At 34.6% G+C, this 18723-nt stretch overlaps 1 protein-coding gene across 3 annotated transcripts in view; it reads left to right on the top strand.

Moving 5' to 3' along the window:
* The window catches only part of RFX3 (regulatory factor X3), a gene marked incomplete at its 5' end in the record, with an annotated part of 61197 nt that overhangs the window by 37213 nt on the left and 5261 nt on the right, over positions 1–18723 (top strand). For all 3 annotated transcript variants that reach the window (XM_082013538.1, XM_082013540.1, XM_082013539.1), the window contains 6 exons: positions 8601–8722; positions 9966–10078; positions 10887–11002; positions 11487–11641; positions 17292–17389; positions 17699–17848. In XM_082013538.1, coding sequence (XP_081869664.1) covers positions 8601–8722; positions 9966–10078; positions 10887–11002; positions 11487–11641; positions 17292–17389; positions 17699–17848 — 754 coding nt within the window. The remainder of the gene's footprint in view (positions 1–8600; positions 8723–9965; positions 10079–10886; positions 11003–11486; positions 11642–17291; positions 17390–17698; positions 17849–18723) is intronic.

Here is an 18723-nt window from a genome sequence, read left to right as displayed (position 1 = left end):
AATAATGATAAAGTGAGATATGATATGACTCTTCTTAACTATCTTGATTTCTTACCCCACAGGCTGAAAAAAGGCAGTAAGAGCTTGAATTTCAAATTTTGTTGTTTATTCTCATTACTATAGCATTTTAGATGTAAGCCTTTTTTAAGAGAGCTTGTGATTAAGTTCAGTTTGGTGTTTATTTCTTCACCCTGTGAAGAATTAATTGATCATAATTGTTTGCCTGTTAGTTGATTTAAGTTTTTTCCTTCAGCATATGTTGTTCCTGAGGATCCTGTGAAAGCTCGGAAGTATTTGAAACTATTTGAAAGCAGTGGCACAATGACCACAAAGGGCTATGCTGGTGGTGAAAGAATGTGTGAATATGCATATGGAAAACCACCCTGAACAGAAAATTCTAGGGAAAGAATGAAAATCAGTACCTTTCTTTGAAATTAATTTTTATTTGACTGATGGCACTAGCTTCCCCTATTACCCTAAAGTGAAATATCCAAGATGTGCGATTTCATGAAACTCATAGGCAGAACAGCAGCATATCAAACAAGAGTTTGATATAAGCAATCTTTAGAGTCATTACCCCCAGAAAAATCCAGTTGAATGAACAGTTTGGTATAGTGTACTAAGCATATTTTGTGGCCTTGGACACAGTTGGTGTGTGGAAAACACAACTTCTAACTTTAACTTCAAACACAGATAGCACTTTAATCTGAAATTATTTTACTATCACTTCCAGAAGTAGTTACAGCACTAAATACGTATTCATTGTAAGACATATCGTCTTAACTATCTTTTACTGGTCATAACACAGAAGCATGAGGTGTCTCCCAATATGATCATGTAGGAAATTCTTCTTAGAAAAATCGTCACGGGATTATATGGTAAGAAAAGGTGATAGATATTTACAAAATCTCCAGGCAAGCTTATTTTACCTACTCGAGCTCATTCACTTACAGATTTAATTCACCCACACTCAAAATCACATGTAGGCATGAAGACATATGCCACAATGTTCTAACTAGAATTGTTTCTATGACATTGTTTCTGGAGAAATTATGCCAATTATCTAATCATCATCACCTCTCTTGTTGTCTTCTTGATTCACAATGACAAAGCGCTTTTGAATTTGCATTATATAACTCTTAGGAGTGGGTACTACTTTTCTTTATTATTTGTTTTATTATTTTAACACCACCGTATGTCTTAGGTAGTTCCCTTATTTTCCTTACATAGGTATGTTTTGTGGCATTTTCTTAACATTAGCTTTATGTGAGCTAGTTCCCTGATTATAGTTGAATGAAATCATACATACGTCATTGTGAAGCAGTTAGTACATATCTACATGCACAAGCATGTTCCCATTCATACTCAATTCATACCAATCTTAAGGTGTGCTGTGCAAGTCTGTAAAGATATTGATGAAGGATGGGAACCACAAAGCACTGGGTAATTATGCTGAGTAGGTAGCTGTTACATGAAAAATATTGTGCTGTAGTAGAAAATTTTATTATGCATTATCTTCAGTTGAGGCTAGCAGTAAGACAGAGGAGACAAGGAAAAGGAGAGACGTGGAAGCCTCTATCACCTATCTGCAATATTGACTGCAGAAAAGACCACCGTGTGGTTACATCATAATAACAACAATGGCTTTGTTATTAAATCCTTAAAAGCAGCTGTCCCAATATACCTTCCTAGATGAAGCTTTATCTCTTTTCTCAGGAACTTGCATTACTTAACCTTCTTGTCTTTTAAGTCGAAAGACAGGCTGATCTCTTTACAGTGTTGAAATCTTGTGATGTGTGGTTAGGTACCCTTGAAATAGGAGCATTGTTCACATAGTCCTACTGGTGTACTATTCATACAAAGTAGTTCTGAGGATCTTTGTTCATCCCTTAGTTCAGGGTACACAAATCTCAGTAAAATATTTGCTGCCTTTCCAAAATCCCAGCATCCTAAATAAATAAAATGCAGAGATCAAGAAGATAGCCATACTTTGACAATTCCACTGTGAAAAATGAGTATTGTTTCTGCTCTGCATACCATCAAATATTCTAGCAATGCTGAATAGGATATAGAAGTTTTCAGAACGAAGATGTTTATCCAACATCATATTGGAAATTTTCATTGAAAAATGGAAATGGAGCCACTGTAACTTATTCATACTTACCTAAAGCCACAAAACAGTATTTGAGAGATTTTTAAGGCCAAATGTGATGATTCCAGAACATTTTTGTCTTATTGAAATGTGCTTATCATAATAATAATTTTAGAAAAAGGTTTAACAAATATATTAAATTATTCCACAATCTAACCTGTTTACTTCGCTACAGCTACCCTCTAGCATGCAGCAATCATGAGCTTTGGTCCATTCTTCTCTCTTTGTAGCCTTAATTATTAATTTTAGGGTAGTTTTTGGTCAATGTCAAGGTTTATACCACATTTTTGAAATAAAAATGTCTGTATATTTTGCTTGATTAACTTTAATGGAAGCTGAGATATGCTTGTGTTCTGTAGCCCTCAGAAGCTAGGGTTTTTTGGGGAAAAAGAAATGCTAACTATAAAAATGGCTTGACTTAAAACTTCCAGTCCACAAATTAAAAAGTGAACTTGTATTTTTGAAGTAAAATTTTTTCCACGTTTACAGAACATGCTTAGTATCTAATTTCAATGTTTGATATATGTCTATATGTATTTTTTATCATAGTTATCTTAGTGTATTGAAGAATTCTAGCAAGATTTATTAAGAGATAAGTAAGGGACTGAATACTATTATTTGCATGATTAGGGTAACATTGCTCTTTCTCCAGCTTTACTAATGTTTCTGAAGTTTCCTTTGTCCTTTAAATCAGTGGTAAATTGCAGTCAATGTACTTTTTCTGTGTGTTTATACCAAGTGTACCACCTGTATCAGACACATATAATTGGATAAACACTTCTAGTCCTTTTTGGCAAAGACTGTAGGCTGAATGTATGCTACAGATCATTTTTCTACATTCCTTTTCTTAATTTGAGTGTCATGCACCTTTTCTACATGTGTAACTTGAATATCCCAAAGTGCTCTTGTATGTTCCTGTTCAGAGTTTGCTCTGGGCTTGAATTCAAGGGTTTGAAATTTATCAGACATAATTTCAGATAGAAGGTAATACTGTTAGTTGCTTAGTCGTGGTTGTGATCAGCATGAGCTGTGGGAGTACTCTTTCTTTGTTCCAGTAAGAAGAAAAACCAGAGTAACTACAGATCACAGATGCTAGTAGTCTTATTTTCCAGCTGAGACAGTGATTTGGTGACAACAACCACGTATCATGAGACTTAAAGCACCTTTGAACTGAAAAAATGCACAGTTAATGATTAGTCTTGGCTGGAAGATAATAGCTAACACCCTGCCTTTCAGCTGGACCTGCTGTATGGCTCAGACTTGGTCTGGCTTGCCTCTGTCATCCTGCTCCTAGATGTTTTCCAGGGTAGGAAAAAACAGTATATGGTTTTTATTATGGTTATATTATCCATTAGTTCTGGATCAAACACATTCCTGACTAACAGTGAATGGACATCAGAGAAAGATTGTTAGGAAGAAATAAAATAATATCCAACCCAAATATTATGCCAGATACATTTGCACAGTTTTAAGTCTGGCACTAAAGACTTGCCACTTCAAAGTACAATATTATTATGAAATCTCTTTGCCATAAGCATTCTTTGTTAGACCATTTAAGGGAAATATATTAGATACACAGTTACTAAAGTCAAGTACCATTTTTAGCCTGTTTTTATTTAGCTCTTCAGGAGCAGAAGCTTGTGGCTCAGAAACTGAATTATCTTTATGGCTTAGTCTAGGAAAATTAATACAAGCATATTTGTCTTTTCTTTAGGGCATTCATAACAATGTATGTCTTTAATTCTATTTCCAGAAGTAAACCTTCAGCTTTGCAAGTTAATTTCAAATATATTTTTCAGTTCTTGCACACAACGATTATACCTTTTTGCTTTTATTTATGGGAGCTGAACATTCAGCTAAGATTTTTTTTAATAAATATAATAATTGTATTGTTATTTACTGTACATTATAACATTCTGCTAACACATTTTATTGTTCTCATGAGAAGTTAATCACTCTTTCCTATATTTTACTACTTATTTTATGTAGAAAATAATCTGTATTTTTCTACTGTTCTCTTTCCTATATTCTCATGTTTCCTGGATATACTGTTCAGTCAAGCATTACCTTTAAACGAAGCTGCTGTAAGTCCAAAGCATCAAGTATTTATAGATCTTTTTAAAAGGGGCTTGGGTCTATGGACAGCAGAGAAATTACACATTTTTATAGTGATATTCTTTTTGAATTTAGAGAGCAAGGTATCATCCTCCAACAAATACTGACATCTGTAAAACTGGGCTGCAAGTTTGTTAAGGCACAATATCCTAAAATGATAAGAAGAGAACTTCTATGATAAACTACTAAACAACTTTCTAATGGAGAAAAATTTTAGAAGAAAATAATGGTCTTTCTCTTGAACAAGCACAGGTATTTTGTGTATAGTATGGTTATGATGCTGAGGTGATTGTGGCTTAGAAAACTAAAATTTTTTTAAGTTCTTTTTACTTCTAAAAAAAGAAAGTTCTGCTTAGGCTTCTAGGTTAGATGCATCTCAACAATCCATATTGGACCAAGGAGAGATATTTTAAAAGCACACACATTGAATTTGCATTCCTTAAATTTCTTTACAGTTTTACCATACCTGATTTCAGATAATGTTGCTTTTACTGAAATATAGCCTCAGCATTACTTTTGAGGCTTTATGATGTATGCACAACAGTGTACTTCGAAGTGGGTTTGTTTTCTTCAAATACTAGAAGCCAATTAGTACAAATTCGATCTACACACCAAAACTTTCTGATAGCATCCAAATGCTTCTCAGGTATTTCTTTGCTCCTTGCAGGTTTTGCATCTTCAATAATTTTTTTAAGCATTTCAGTTTCTTCAATTTTTATATAGTTAACAGCTTTTGTATGTGTTGCCTGTGGTGTTGCAAGCTGTTTGAATCAACTTTTGCTATCTGCTAATTTTAAAAGCTGGTGTTTCCCCACCCGTCACCCCTCCCTCAGTAGCATTAATGGCAACATTTTATTTGCATGCAGTAGTAAAATGCTTTAACATACTTTACACATTGTTATGCATAAGATCACCGTACATAGTTTGGTACATTAACTCACTTCTCACAAATGTCAGTGAACTCCTAGTGATAAATCTCAATAATAGATTTGAAGTAAACATAAAATGGAAGTGTGTCCTTAGAGCTTAGTTCTGTTTCTTTCTAGAGCCCTTATGGTTTGTTTCTTAGCAAGCCAAAAGGATAGAAACCTTACTTTTTAAGAAAAAAAGAGAGAATACTATGAATTGCATAACAGCATGAGTTGGATTTTTCAGAAAAATACTAAATTCTAAGACTTAGAGTAAAATCCAAATAGTGGCAACATGGCAACAGTGCAAGCAAACAATAAAATCTGCAGAAAATTCAACTGAAAAAACTGGTTTTTGTCTGTCTTGTGACTTTGTCTATCCATTTTGGCTTCTCATAGTTTTGATAGTTTTCAGCTTGTTTCTTTTCCCTGCCAATTTCATATATGTATTTCAAAGCAAGCAGGCATTTTATTATACTTCCCTTTTCTGCTCTATCTTACTAATGAATATGGATTGTTTGCTGCACATGCATTTTAGTCAGGAAGTTATTAATCTGTTCTGCAGTGAGAGGGGAAGTTTCTGCTAATAAAGTTGTGTCACAGTTAGGCTATGGAAGTCATTGAAGTTGTATTCTAGATTAACTGCAAAGCAAGACCAGCACATCCAGCATATCATTCAATGTCAGTGAATTACCTGATTTGATATTCTGATTTCGGTGGTTTAGGGGTTTTTTTTATTTTCATAGCTTCACACAAATCGAGAAAATGTCTGTTGTTAACTAAAGACTTTTTGCAAACTTTTATTGTGTTTATGCTAAGCTACATAAAATTCAAATTATATCCTTTCTGGATCAAGTATCATTAGAAATCTGTAATATTCATTTAAGGTCAGTTATTTTATGCTTCCAGTCTCCTAGCACCTAGTAACTTAAAAGAAAAGGGTGAAAGATGAAATAAGGTGTAGGTTAGTACTAAGTAAAATAGGGAAATAGAGTAAAAGTCTGGATAATTTTCTTACCAGTTAAGAAATTGTAACTATTTTTTCCATGCACCAAAAATTGCTCAAATTTAACTCAAGAATTCCGGAGAGCTGTTTGATGTCTAAGCTGCCAAAGCTCTACTTATGCCTAAAAGACAGCAAATCTAAAATTGTTAACCACTGTCTGCTTATGTTTCATCTGAAGCTCCTGAAAAAGATTTTTTTTTTCTTCTTTTTGTTGTTTGGTTTTATTTTGCAAGTGATTTTCTAATGCTGTTGAAACTCATTAACGGCTGTGATGAGTTACCTGTCACAGTGCCAGAATTAAGAATTTTACCCAGCATATTTTATATAAAGCACAGTAGAGTACTCAAAAGGATTAAGTTGCCTTTTATACTTTAATTAAAAGGTTTTTTGCATAATTGAAAAACCCTTAGAGGAGTGTTAGTTTTTTATGTACTCAAAACATTTTGAATCCTATTTCATGAACTGAAAGGTCAGTAAAATAATACATTTTACAGAGAGTAGTGGAACGTAAAAGTATAGGTTTAGATTTACAAATATTTCCAGAAGTTATTGATCTGACTGGCATTTGTAATTATCATGTATAATGAGAGAGAAAATAAGAATTCTTCCCAGATGAACTGGATTGCAGGTAGATTTATCAAGTAATAACAAGCTCATCCAGAAGAGTTCAGTGCTACCATGATACCAGAGATGAAGTTTTATTCTTTATTGAAGTTGATTAGAGTTTCACTACTGTCTTCAACAGGCATGGGATTTTACACTGGACCATTACAGAAGGTGAAACTTGATGTAAATATCCTAGATATAGGATAGGTCTTCTTTCTTCCCAAGCATTGAAATTTCTGAAGTTATAAAACTATTTGTTAATCAGGCCAGGAGTCTTTCTGTTTAAAATTGTACTTTTTGTCTATCTTTTGTTATTGTATTATTTAGATTCATGTCAGGAATGCCTAGAATACTGAACGGACATTTTTCATGGGAACTTCGTTTTAATGTAAAATTTCGTAATTACATGAAACAATGCTGTTTTTTGTTTACTGGAAAGAAAATTAAATTATCCAAACTGCTTCTCAAAGCAATGCGTCTAGTGTGGAATTTCTTGCCACATTTCTGAAGTTAACATGGAGTTTTACAGTCAGCACAACAATTCCAATTTGAATGATTGTTAAAACACACTTTATTTAGCTTTGGGGTTTCTCTTGTTTTATTTTCCTGTGGCCTCAATTCTTTTTCAAAAGTGCAAAGCATCCAAGAAATTACCATTAAGACCTGGGACAGAGTAAATTCTCAGTTGTGTTGAATGTGGCAGGCATGATCTTTAGCCTGTCAGAGTTGATTGTCAAGATAACACTTGACCATCCAAACCAGCATTCCCATTTGTATTATTTTGACTTTCATAAAAGATTCTGAGAATTGACTAGTGAAGAGTTTAGGTTTCCAAGTAGCTCTCAGGCCTTCTATGCTTACAAGACGTTTGTTGGATTTCAAAAGTCTTTCACTATCTTTAGACAGTAGTGTTGTTTTCTTCTTAAGATAATGAAATACTATTTTTGAATGACATCATTATTGGGAAGTGTCCTGGTTTTGGCTGGGATAAAGGCAATTTTTTTCATGATTACTGGTATAGTGCTGTGTTTTGCATTTGGGATGAAGATAATGTTCATAACATACTGCTGGTTTTTGTTGTTGCTAAGCAGTCAAGGACAGTCCAGCTTCTCATGCACTGGAAGCTGGGAAGGGGACACAACTGGGACAGCTGACCCAAACTAGCCCAAGGGATATTCCATACCACATGGCATCATGTGCAGTATATAAACTGGGGGAATTGGCCAGGGAGGCACTGTGGCTCGGGAACTAACGGGGCATCAGTCAGCAGGTGGTGAGCAATTGTGCTGTGCATCACTTGTTTTGTATATTCTTATTCTTATTGTCATCTTTTTTTTTTCCTGTGCTATTTAACTCTCTGTATGTCAACCCAGAAGTTCTACCTTTCTTCTGATTCTCTCCCCATCTCACTATGGGGAGGCAGGGTGAGCAAATGACTGTGTGGTTGTTTTAGGTACCTGCTGGGTTGAACCACAACGGGAGGTCAAGCTATTCAGAAAGGGAAAGATTTGATTCTTTTTGGTGTAAATTAGCTGGTCTTATGGTATACTGTTCCTAAGCTAAATTCCACGAGAAATTGGTAGTGGTGCTGTAAAATCACCTTTATGAATTCTGTAATGTATTATTAATGCTCTAGCTTCCCTTAGTAATAATATTGTCTGTTATTTACAAAATAAATAAAAATCTGTAAATTCTTCTGTTAGTTTTCCTCAAAACTTTATTTTGAGATGGAGAAGAAAGAGCTAACATAGATTGTATGATCTTATTTAAGAAGTGAACAGAAAGGATAATTTTACACTTAATATTTTTGTAGGTACAAGCCTATGCAGAAAGTGGATGGAGTTGCAGATGGCTTCACAGGAAGCAGTCAACAGACAGGCACATCTGTTGAACAAACTGTAATTGCCCAAAGTCAACATCATCAACAGTTTTTAGGTATGAAAGCAGGTTTTATACTGCTATATAAATAAGATGAACTTCATTACCACCGTGAATATCAAGTCACACAAGTACAGTAGTTGCTTCTAAAGTTATTATATCCTCTTCAAAATTCTTTTTCAGAACAAAAAGGCACTTAAATTACATGTTCTGTGTTGTTAGCTTTCTGTAATATGCATCATATAAGTATAAATGGAACATATGCAATTTATGTATTTGTGTGATATATTTAATATTGTATAAATCACAATGCAGTTGCTGTGCAAAGTTATATTACACGTGCATTTTGAAATTTCTGTTGTGAAAGTTTTTATCTGCACGTTCATTATAGTGCATTTTATTTCATAAAAGGCAGGGCAGTGGCATTGCATTTCTATTGCAGGTTAGCCATCCAGTGGGCTGTTTTGAAAGTGTGCTGTAGTGTTATAGGTGGAAAGAACCAAACAGTTTCAACTAGAACCCCAAAGTTCACATTTAAAAATGTCCCAAGTTGTGGATTCATCAATCCAGCTAAGCATGTATTCTCAGTAATAGAAAGAAATGGTAATTTAGTTATTTGTTTATGTGGAAAGACTCTTTGGTTGTGTTATTGCAGAAATTGTAGGCTTATTTGGTTGGGATTTTCAAGCACCAAATTTTTGGTCTAATTTCGCTGTTATTGAAATCATTGGGAACATAAGGGCAGCATTAAAGTGTTTTGAATCTTCCTTTCCTGGGTATCTTTCAGTCCGGCATTTTTCTCTTGTATCAGCTTGTCTCTTGGAAACAGTCATGACAAATAGTAAAAGCACATGTTGGCTCTACTTGGAAGTCTAGTAAATTTCAAATAAAAATGTATATTGAGTCTACTAATCCCTATGATACCTGGCTATATAGAAACTCTTCAGCTGAACAACAAAAAAAATAGTCAAGGATTAATCTTTCATACACTGACATAGATATTTTCCTTCATCCTGCAATATTCTGAAAACGTGTGTGTTAGCTTTTCTATATAGGTGTAATATGTACATGACATCTCTTTAATGTCTTCAAGAATAATTTTATATTTCTTTTTGATTAAAAAATACTGGCTGAATTTGTTTACAATTTTAACATACAACAGGTATGAAAGACCTTTCTCTTTGAGTGTTATGAACTTTTGCAACTTATTTCTTTGTGTCATCCTTAAATTTTTTCTTAATCATACTGTAACTGGCACTGTTCACAATAGCTCTCTTTCATTATGTTCTCATGGTAACAGATGCATCTCGAGTACTTCCAGAGTTTGGAGAAGTTGAAATATCTTCTCTACCAGATGGTACTACCTTTGAGGACATCAAATCACTGCAGAGTCTTTATCGAGAGCACTGTGAGGTATTTCCTATAAACCATTTATTTTTTTTTAAATTCATGACTTCTGGTGAAGGTCCGTACAAGACAGTGATGCCAAATATATTGCAGCCGTGTTACTGGTATGTGACTTTCTCCCAGAATGTTTTGATTATTTAATTGGAAAGGACATTAATAAAAAGGTTTTTCTGGAGGGTCCCCATCACAAAGGAAAAAAAGTAATATAAAGTAATACATACTGAGAATGAAATGTAGTTATGTGTATGTTTTCAAAATGTTAGAGAAACTAGATTTCAGATTGTACGTGCAGATTTTTGGTTTAGTCAATGGGAAATGTACATCAGGTTAAATTATAATTTCTTTTTTTTTAATATTAAAAGCAGTAACTTTTTTCTCATTTTAAAGAAACATTGAGACTTTTAAGTTACATTTGATACTGAACAATATGTCTTTTAAAATTATTTTTGGAAGTGCTTTCAAACCTTTATTGAAAATTAATAGAACGGCAAGTTTCCTTTGTGTTTGCAGTAGCATTAAATGTTTTCTTTGGTTGAATTCCTCTGATACATTTATATAGGCCGTGCTCATTTGTGGAGGCTTCTGTGCATGTGCACTTGGCCTTACTCAAGTCTCTGTGCACTGGTGTTTATAGTGCTGGATAATTGATGGATATCAAAGGTATTAAAACATTATTTGTAACTTGAGAAATGTACACTTTGCCTTTGCTCCACTACATGATGAAGGAAGAAAAACTATAGATCTAGTTGCAGTTGAGAGTGGAGGGAAGTTTCTTGATAGAAGACAATCCGTACTTGTGTTTTTATTTTCTCAGGCAATACTGGATGTGGTTGTGAATCTTCAATTCAGCCTGATAGAAAAATTGTGGCAAACTTTCTGGCGCTATTCTCCCACTGCTCCACCTGATGGCACTACTATTACTGAACCAAGGTCAGTAAATATTTCTCTTTGTTTACTGCTTCTCATGGTAATATAATACAAGTATCAAACAAAAAAATCTTCTTAGTTTTACCTGCAGAGTAATAATTTTTTTCAAATGCTATGAAATTTATGTTGCCTGGCATTTTTGTATAGTCTGGGTGTATGCCAGAGTGTAGTTTTGAAATGATTGTATTGTCTGTTTTTTTTCTTTGCTTGGACAACTACAGTAACGGTTTCTTTTGCCAGTATTCTCTCCAGTTCTTTTAAGCCGAAAAGATCATTCATACCTCTGCATAATTTGAGCTGTAGGAGAGCTATTGAGGCATTTTTTAAATCCATTTGCATGTGACACAATGTGTAAAGAAGTTCTGTTGGGTCTAGTTGAGACATATATGACATCTTTATAAAATAATACATTTTAACACCCATTGCAGGTTTTTACCTGCTGTAAAGGCATTATCATTTATTCCTCTGCTACATTTTTTCACACCAGCAATCTGAGTGAAATAGAAAGTCGACTTCCAAAAGCAAAGCTGATTACTCTGTGCAAGAACGAGTCTATTCTGAAATGGATGTGTAACTGTGACCATGTGATGTACCAGGCTTTGGTGGAGATTCTCATTCCTGACGTCCTTAGACCTATTCCTAGTAAGTTGAACATCTGAAAAGTTTTGTAAGGATTTTTGTGCATGCATGTGTAATGGTGATGATGGTCTTGTGCCTCACAGAACAGCTTTAGGAATAAGTTTTAAAATTAGTAAGTATTGTGTATTATTTATCCTTAATTTTGTTGTGTAGGAAGCTGTGCCAGGAGTTGATGTATGCTTTGTATTTTAAAAGTAACTGAGGATTTTAATGCAGTTGGAAGATCTAGTTTTTAAGATATAGTTTCATATTAAAGGTACTTCTTTCTCTGTGTGTTACATTTTCAAATAAAAATGTTTTCCTTTTACACTGGCTCTAGGCTACCTGATAGACTTTGACATAAGTGTTGTGGCCCTGAGACAGTGTGTACTAATGTCAGTCAGTCCTTCCGCTAAATTCAGTAGGTTTTAGTTTAAACATTACGTATTAAACTTTGATCAGTCTGAACAAAAATGTATATGATCTTTATGATTCCATTTTTGCACACTTAGTCTTTTGTTCCTTATCAGTGTCTGCTGAAATAAATTTTAATTACTGTTAAGGCAACAAAAAATTAACTCACAAATTTTTAGTCCAATTTATTATTCCAATCTACTGTTCTTTCTGTCATACATCCCGCATGAAAGTGTCAGTAACTGTCTGGCCATTCAACCATTATCAGGAGTACGGCTTTCATTTCAAAGTTGATTTTAATAGGATCCATCATTGTTCCACCAGTGTATTTTTATGGCTATTTTTGGTAGAAAATTAATTTATGTGGAGGAAGTTGAACTCCTTTATAAAGCATTTACTTTCTTGCATATGCTGTGCTAAATATTGTAAAGAAATCATGTTAGCAATCCAGTATAAACCTCATAACTCCTACATATTATATCCTTTCCATGAAAAAACAGTAGTCACTTTTATAAAGTTGGATTAATATTTTTTTAAGAATTAGGGCCTTAAAGTAGTTTTGCAGCTAACAAAGCTATTTTGTCATGCTCTGAACCTCTTCTGATATAGTGACTCCAGCAGTAATAAGCACTCCATATCTATTTGCAGGTACTGCCTTGCAGAAATGTTTTATTAACTTCTTGCTTCTCAGTGAAATAAAATTAGTAAATTATGTATGATACAAAAAAAAATTTGTATATGTATAAATGTATAAAACTTGAAGGTTGGCCATTTACAAAGGCATTTTTACCTTTTTTTTTTTTTAAGGAAAGAGCAAGTTCATGGTAGAGATTGACATAATTTATCTTTTCATCTACGTAGCAGAACAAAGGAAAAATGTTTTCTCAAATACATGCAGTTATTGACAACCATTACTTGTATAAATTATTTTGCATTGGTTATATTTGATGTTTTACTTTGCTGTCTAATGACAATGCAAGTAGATATGATACTAATTTTAGAGTAGTACAGTCTATCACAAGCGAATAGGCAATGATAAAAAAATCCACTAATTTTATTTACAACATTTAATATGTTGAATGAAAACTCTCTCTTCCAAAAGCACATTATTTTCTGAATAAAAAGGTGGTGCAGACATGGTTTTTCACCAAACCTGCTTTTCACCTTAATTTTCACTTGCTTCTCCTGCACAGCCTAGCAGTCTCTAAAGAAGTTTTTACATGATAGCTACTTAGTTTCTCGTGTCTACTTGCCTTATTTCATAAGATTTATTGGGAATTGCCCTGTACAGGGCTTCAAGAAAATGGGACACAATCATTTAATATCAATAACTACAGGCATCAGGTCCTTTTCATGCTATTTCTTTCTTTCTAGGATTACCAGTCATATTAGAATAATTGACACCTACTATGTTTGACATTCCTGTTTTGGGTATGGTTATCAGACTTCTTGATGCAAACACACCATCCAATCCCAGAAAAATTCATGCCGAGAGACTTCTGTCTTTCTTTTGTGAACAGTCCAGTGGTTTTCTGCTTAGAAGTCCACCCACTGAGCTACCTTTGGAACGCAGCTAATGTATTTTCTTACTTTTATCTTTAGGACCAGCTAACTAAGTGGCTTTTTCTAGCCAGCTTTCCTGTAATGACGGTCCATACAAGTTCTCTCTTCACTGTTAAATATTTAAAATATTATTAGTTCTTTAACTCCTGCTTTTGAATTAAAATATCTCCAGCCATTACAAGAGACCAAGAGGAAGACTTAGGGTTGTGCTTAATAGCTGACTATGACAATAATGAAGTGGGGTGAAGTGGACAAATTCATCATTTTCTGTGTAAAAATAGCAGTTTATAGGAAGGTTTGGACTCTGTAGAGGAAAGGGGACTGTAAATGCTGCATCAAAGGCATGTTTATGATGTTTTTTCCTGAATGACTACAAAGACATCAACAGCAGCTGCTCAAAATAGGAAAAAAGTATTAATTTGGAAAGTGCTTGAAGTAAGCATATGATTTTTTTTAAGGTTTATCTTTTTTCATGTCTAGCTTTACAGTGTTTTTCTTACACAGCTTTCTGTGCTACTCAGTTGTGTGATGCATATTACTGGAGTAGAAAAAAAGACCGAGGAAAAAATTATTTTATTTTTAACCTCTATGTTGAATTTGTCAGCTGAAATGTTTAGCACCCACAGAATGAATGAGGAATTGCTGTGTATAAAACAACAAAGTTCCTTTTCCTCAGAAAAGTGAAAAGCTGTCCATTTGAGTCAGGAGTGAAGACCGTAATTACCTAATGTCTTTGGCAAAAGACCAGGGCAACTGTGTGTTAGAATGGACTTTTTGTATCTTCACAAGTGACAGAATGGACAGTAACAAACTTGCCTGTGAGTTAGTTTCTATCATAGGTGGAGAATTTATGCTAAACATATTTCCATACCATATTACACAGTTCCAGGCAGACAAAAATTTCAAATACTGGAAAGACTGTAAAGCCTTCTTTTACAAGATTTGCATGTCAGAGGGTTTTCAGCTGAGAATTCAAGCTTTTTAGGTGCTTATCCAAGTCAAACTTTTATCAGTAACTGCCATTGCAAAATCATTTAGTGTGTGTCTAGTAACATTTAACTATCGTAGGCCAGTTACTTCGCACCACACTCATCATGTGATTCTTTCAAATGGTTTTCTTGTTTTTATATGGTAGCCAGATTAAGGGGGAAGCCGCTGCCCAAGCAAACACACACCAATCAAGGAGTTGCACACATACCACCTGAGACTTTAACTGCTAGGACTGGAGTCCCTTCGCAGTGGGTGACTCCAGTGAGCTGACGGGTGCCCCTTTCGACTCTTCGCACGCACACACTCACTCTTGGGCGCTTCCTCTTCCCTCAGGCTCGACCCTAGGTTTCCCGAAGCAGAATCTCTGACATGACGTATACCAGACGAATTTATTGCATGGTACAACGGTGAAGAACAGCTCGATCTGGGTGCCGCTGAAGAGAGAACCCAACCAAAAGAATCTCTGGGCAATTATACCCTTACAGTCTTAAGTTCCCCTCCTCTTGTGAGACTGTTTGGTCCAATAGTATTTGGGTCTGGGGTCTCCTTGTTCCTCATTGGATCCTTTCACCGTCTGCAGGCCAGATGTTCTTTTTGCTTTCCTCAAGGAGGCAACTTCTGCTCGTGGATGTGGCTATCTTACCTTTCTGATTTACACCAGTTTAGGGGCCTTCCCTCATGTAACTAAGTAAGAGTTCAGTATAAGTTCATCAGTATCTAGGTGAAAGTTCACAGCTTGCAGTCTAAGTCTTTTTACTAACGCTATACAATGGATTCCGTTGGAACTAGGAAGTGACTCTTATAACAAGATGAACTTAAAAGAAGTCTCTCAGCATGTAGGTACTTAAGGTTTTGGTAATGGCTAGGTTTGTACTTAAGACAGAGTATGAGAAAAATTCTGTATTTAATATGATATCTCCAAAGCTAATTAGAAATTCATGGTTGTTCTATAAAATTGTTGTCTGATTATCTACTTTAGCTATTTTATTTCTCCGGAACTTAGAATTCCTTTCATTTGCTCCTCTTTCTGCCTAGTTAAAGGCCTTTCTTAAGGCCTGAGCTGCTTTTCTGTATTTTTAAAGGAGATCAGCATTACAGTGACGAAAATAATTTTATAATATATGGTTGGGTGAAGAGTAATAAGCAAATTAGAAGTGAAAAAGTGGTAATGTCTTGCTTAAAGGTCTAAGTAACATTCATAGAGTATTCACATTATTCTTTCTGCTTTGCATTTCCTTGATCTATAGATAAGAAAATGTGAGTGAATGCATAGTTAATTAGGAAGTGAACACAAATCATTTAAAAAGCAGCACAAGTGAGTTAAGTAATTGACAGTATTGAAGAAAAAAGCTTGTTCCTCATGTGGAAACCTCAAGGGGGGAAAAAAACCTGTTACCATAGAGTGTTCAGCTAATACAGATACTTTGTCAGGTTAAATTGTGTCCAGCTAAGCATCAAAAGTGAGTTATGTAAATTACTGATACGGATTCTACTGCTTATCACTGCAAATTTGAAGACATGTGAAACAGATGTCATGAAGAATACATTTTTTCTGTTAGTAAATTTACTTTGCTAGTAGAAAGCTTTATTAAAAAAGGGATCATCAATAATTCAAATGGTGATAGAGCATTTCTCAAAGACAAGTTCTATCAGCCTTAATTTCTTACTCTACCAGAGTATTCAGCCTTATAAACAGAATCCAGTCAGTTTTTACTTGGACTTTTCTTCTCACATGTAGCTAAAATAGTTAGAAAATAAATATTATTTCCTCTTTCTAGTTTTTTCCTCTTCATTTTCATAGTTGCATTCATTCTCTGCTCGTTGTTAGAAACCTGTCGTTTTTTCATTTTGTCTCTTTTTTGCAAACGTTTGAGTGGATGCTACTATGTCAATGAAGAAGTGATAGGTATGGGAAAGCAAGGTTTCTGCTACTCAGGAGGTATGATTTCCACCCCCCCCCCCCCCCGCCCCCAGCCACAGTTCTTTGGGAAAATACTTCCTGTCCTCCCCCTTTGAAACATTAAAACTTACATTTTGAGTAGTGCAGATTGCTGTAAGGGCTTCTTCAGTTTCTCTCTGAATGTCTGTCAGCCACTCGGCAGTTCTGTGGGTGCTATAGTAAAGAAATAAAAATGCATACAGATTCCACAGCAATTTGAATAATCTTTCTGTCAGTGAAACACACTGTTATGTCTTGCTTTATTGATGGTACCCTTAAGCACTTCATGTTGGATTTTGTTCTTTAAAACTGAAGTAAGCAGCACCATGACATGGCTTAAAATTACTTTGGGCTTATTTGAGGAAACTGCAGTATTCCAATAACCGGATTTTTTTCTAGAGTTTTGGTCTTTAAAAGAGGCGCTTAGATGAAATGGAAAATTGGAAGGTTGTGATGGACATTTCCATCACAACAACTGCTGCAATTACTGATGTTCTTCCATAGAACTGCCCAAAACAATACTGCTGGTCACAAACTTCTTGGAAAGATTTTTCGGTGAGGAAGTCAGAACTGCTTATTAAACCAAATCTGTAATAATTGTTGCATAATCTATATGTGAATGAGGCATTTTGAACCTAGACTGGATTTGTCATTTAGTAAGTAAAAGCAGTGGACCCGAATGTTGAGTATGTAAGTACTGAGGATGCAAAACATTTCAAGACAGGTACACTGCCTTCTTTTCATTTGTTTTTATTCTTTAATGCACAGGTGCCTTGACCCAAGCCATTCGCAATTTTGCAAAAAGCCTTGAAGGTTGGCTTTCAAATGCCATGAACAATATTCCACAGAGGATGATACAAACCAAGGTAGACAAAACTGACGCAGTATTATTCATGCAGTGGTAATCCAAGTGGGCAGTAGCATCTAAAAGCAGTAACATTTTAACTTTAATGCTAAATTTCATGTTTAGCATCAAACATTAAATAGTGGGAAAGGAAATAACTTTGTTTTCTCAAAAAATTTTAAGGAAGACATTGTTTGATCTGCTACATGGACATAATTCACATATGAGGACTCATTAATATAGAATATTAAAATGAAGGTAAAGACTCAATCTGTAGAATTAATCTGCAGCTAAAGAGTACAATATTTAAAATAAATTAATTTCTTCATAGGTTGCCGCTGTAAGTGCCTTTGCCCAGACTCTGCGAAGATACACATCTCTTAATCACCTGGCTCAAGCAGCTCGTGCTGTGCTTCAAAATACTTCCCAGATCAACCAGATGCTCAATGATCTTAACCGTGTTGATTTTGCCAATGTTCAGGTAAAAGATAGCTTTAAATAACAGGCTTTTTTTTAAAAAAAATTGCTTTTAACTTTATTGTTGGCTGTCATTATTCTATCAAGAAAGTGAAGTGAGACCATTTTGTTGATTCATATATGCAGTAATTTAGTCCAAACATGACATCTTACACTTTAGGAAAGTAAGAGCTCAGAACCATTATCCGTTTCCATTTACTGTCTTGAAGTACAGATATTCTTCCAACTTCTGTGCAAATGTAGAGCAAATACATTCTTAGAATGGGTACTGTGAATGGTGTCTTAGTAACAGCAAAAATGATATCTTAGAATATCAAAATAGAAAATCTTGGATCTCAGATAGTAGCACAGCTCCTGAATGTCTCTAAAAGCCATTAAATGCACAATATTGTTTTCACTAGAAGCTGTTTCATTATTTCAAAGACAATACCATTAGTATATGTTATGTAAGGGCCTATGCTTACATTTACAAGATTAGATTAGTACAGATTAGAACTAGTTTCCAGTTAGCTATAGAATGTAAGTCTGTATTTTCACTAAGCTTTATTTCTTCACATGTTTCTGTTCGTCTGAGGAAAAATACTTTTTTTCCTTTTGCCCAGCAAAGTGAAATGTTCCAGTTTACATCCACATTACTCTGTGAATGAGGTGTTAACTTGGCACGTGATAGCTAGAGTTTAAGGGCATGGCTTGCAGTTACTGAGTCTTCATTTATGTCTCTTAGTTTCTGAATTGACCAGCAAGACTTACTTAAACTTGGTAACATTGACTAAATTGCTTATTATTGTATGCAGAGTGTATTTCTCCATTTGTATGCAGATTATGTTGTACTTTAAGTAAGGTGTAATCTATTACTGCCTATAGTCAGCAAACAAAACA

This window comes from Phaethon aethereus (assembly GCF_964289735.1).
Source record: "Phaethon aethereus genome assembly, chromosome: Z".
NCBI classification, from domain to species: domain Eukaryota; kingdom Metazoa; phylum Chordata; class Aves; order Phaethontiformes; family Phaethontidae; genus Phaethon; species Phaethon aethereus.
The sequence above is the reverse complement of the archived record's forward strand: the minus strand, read 5'-3'. Positions and strand labels throughout refer to the sequence as shown.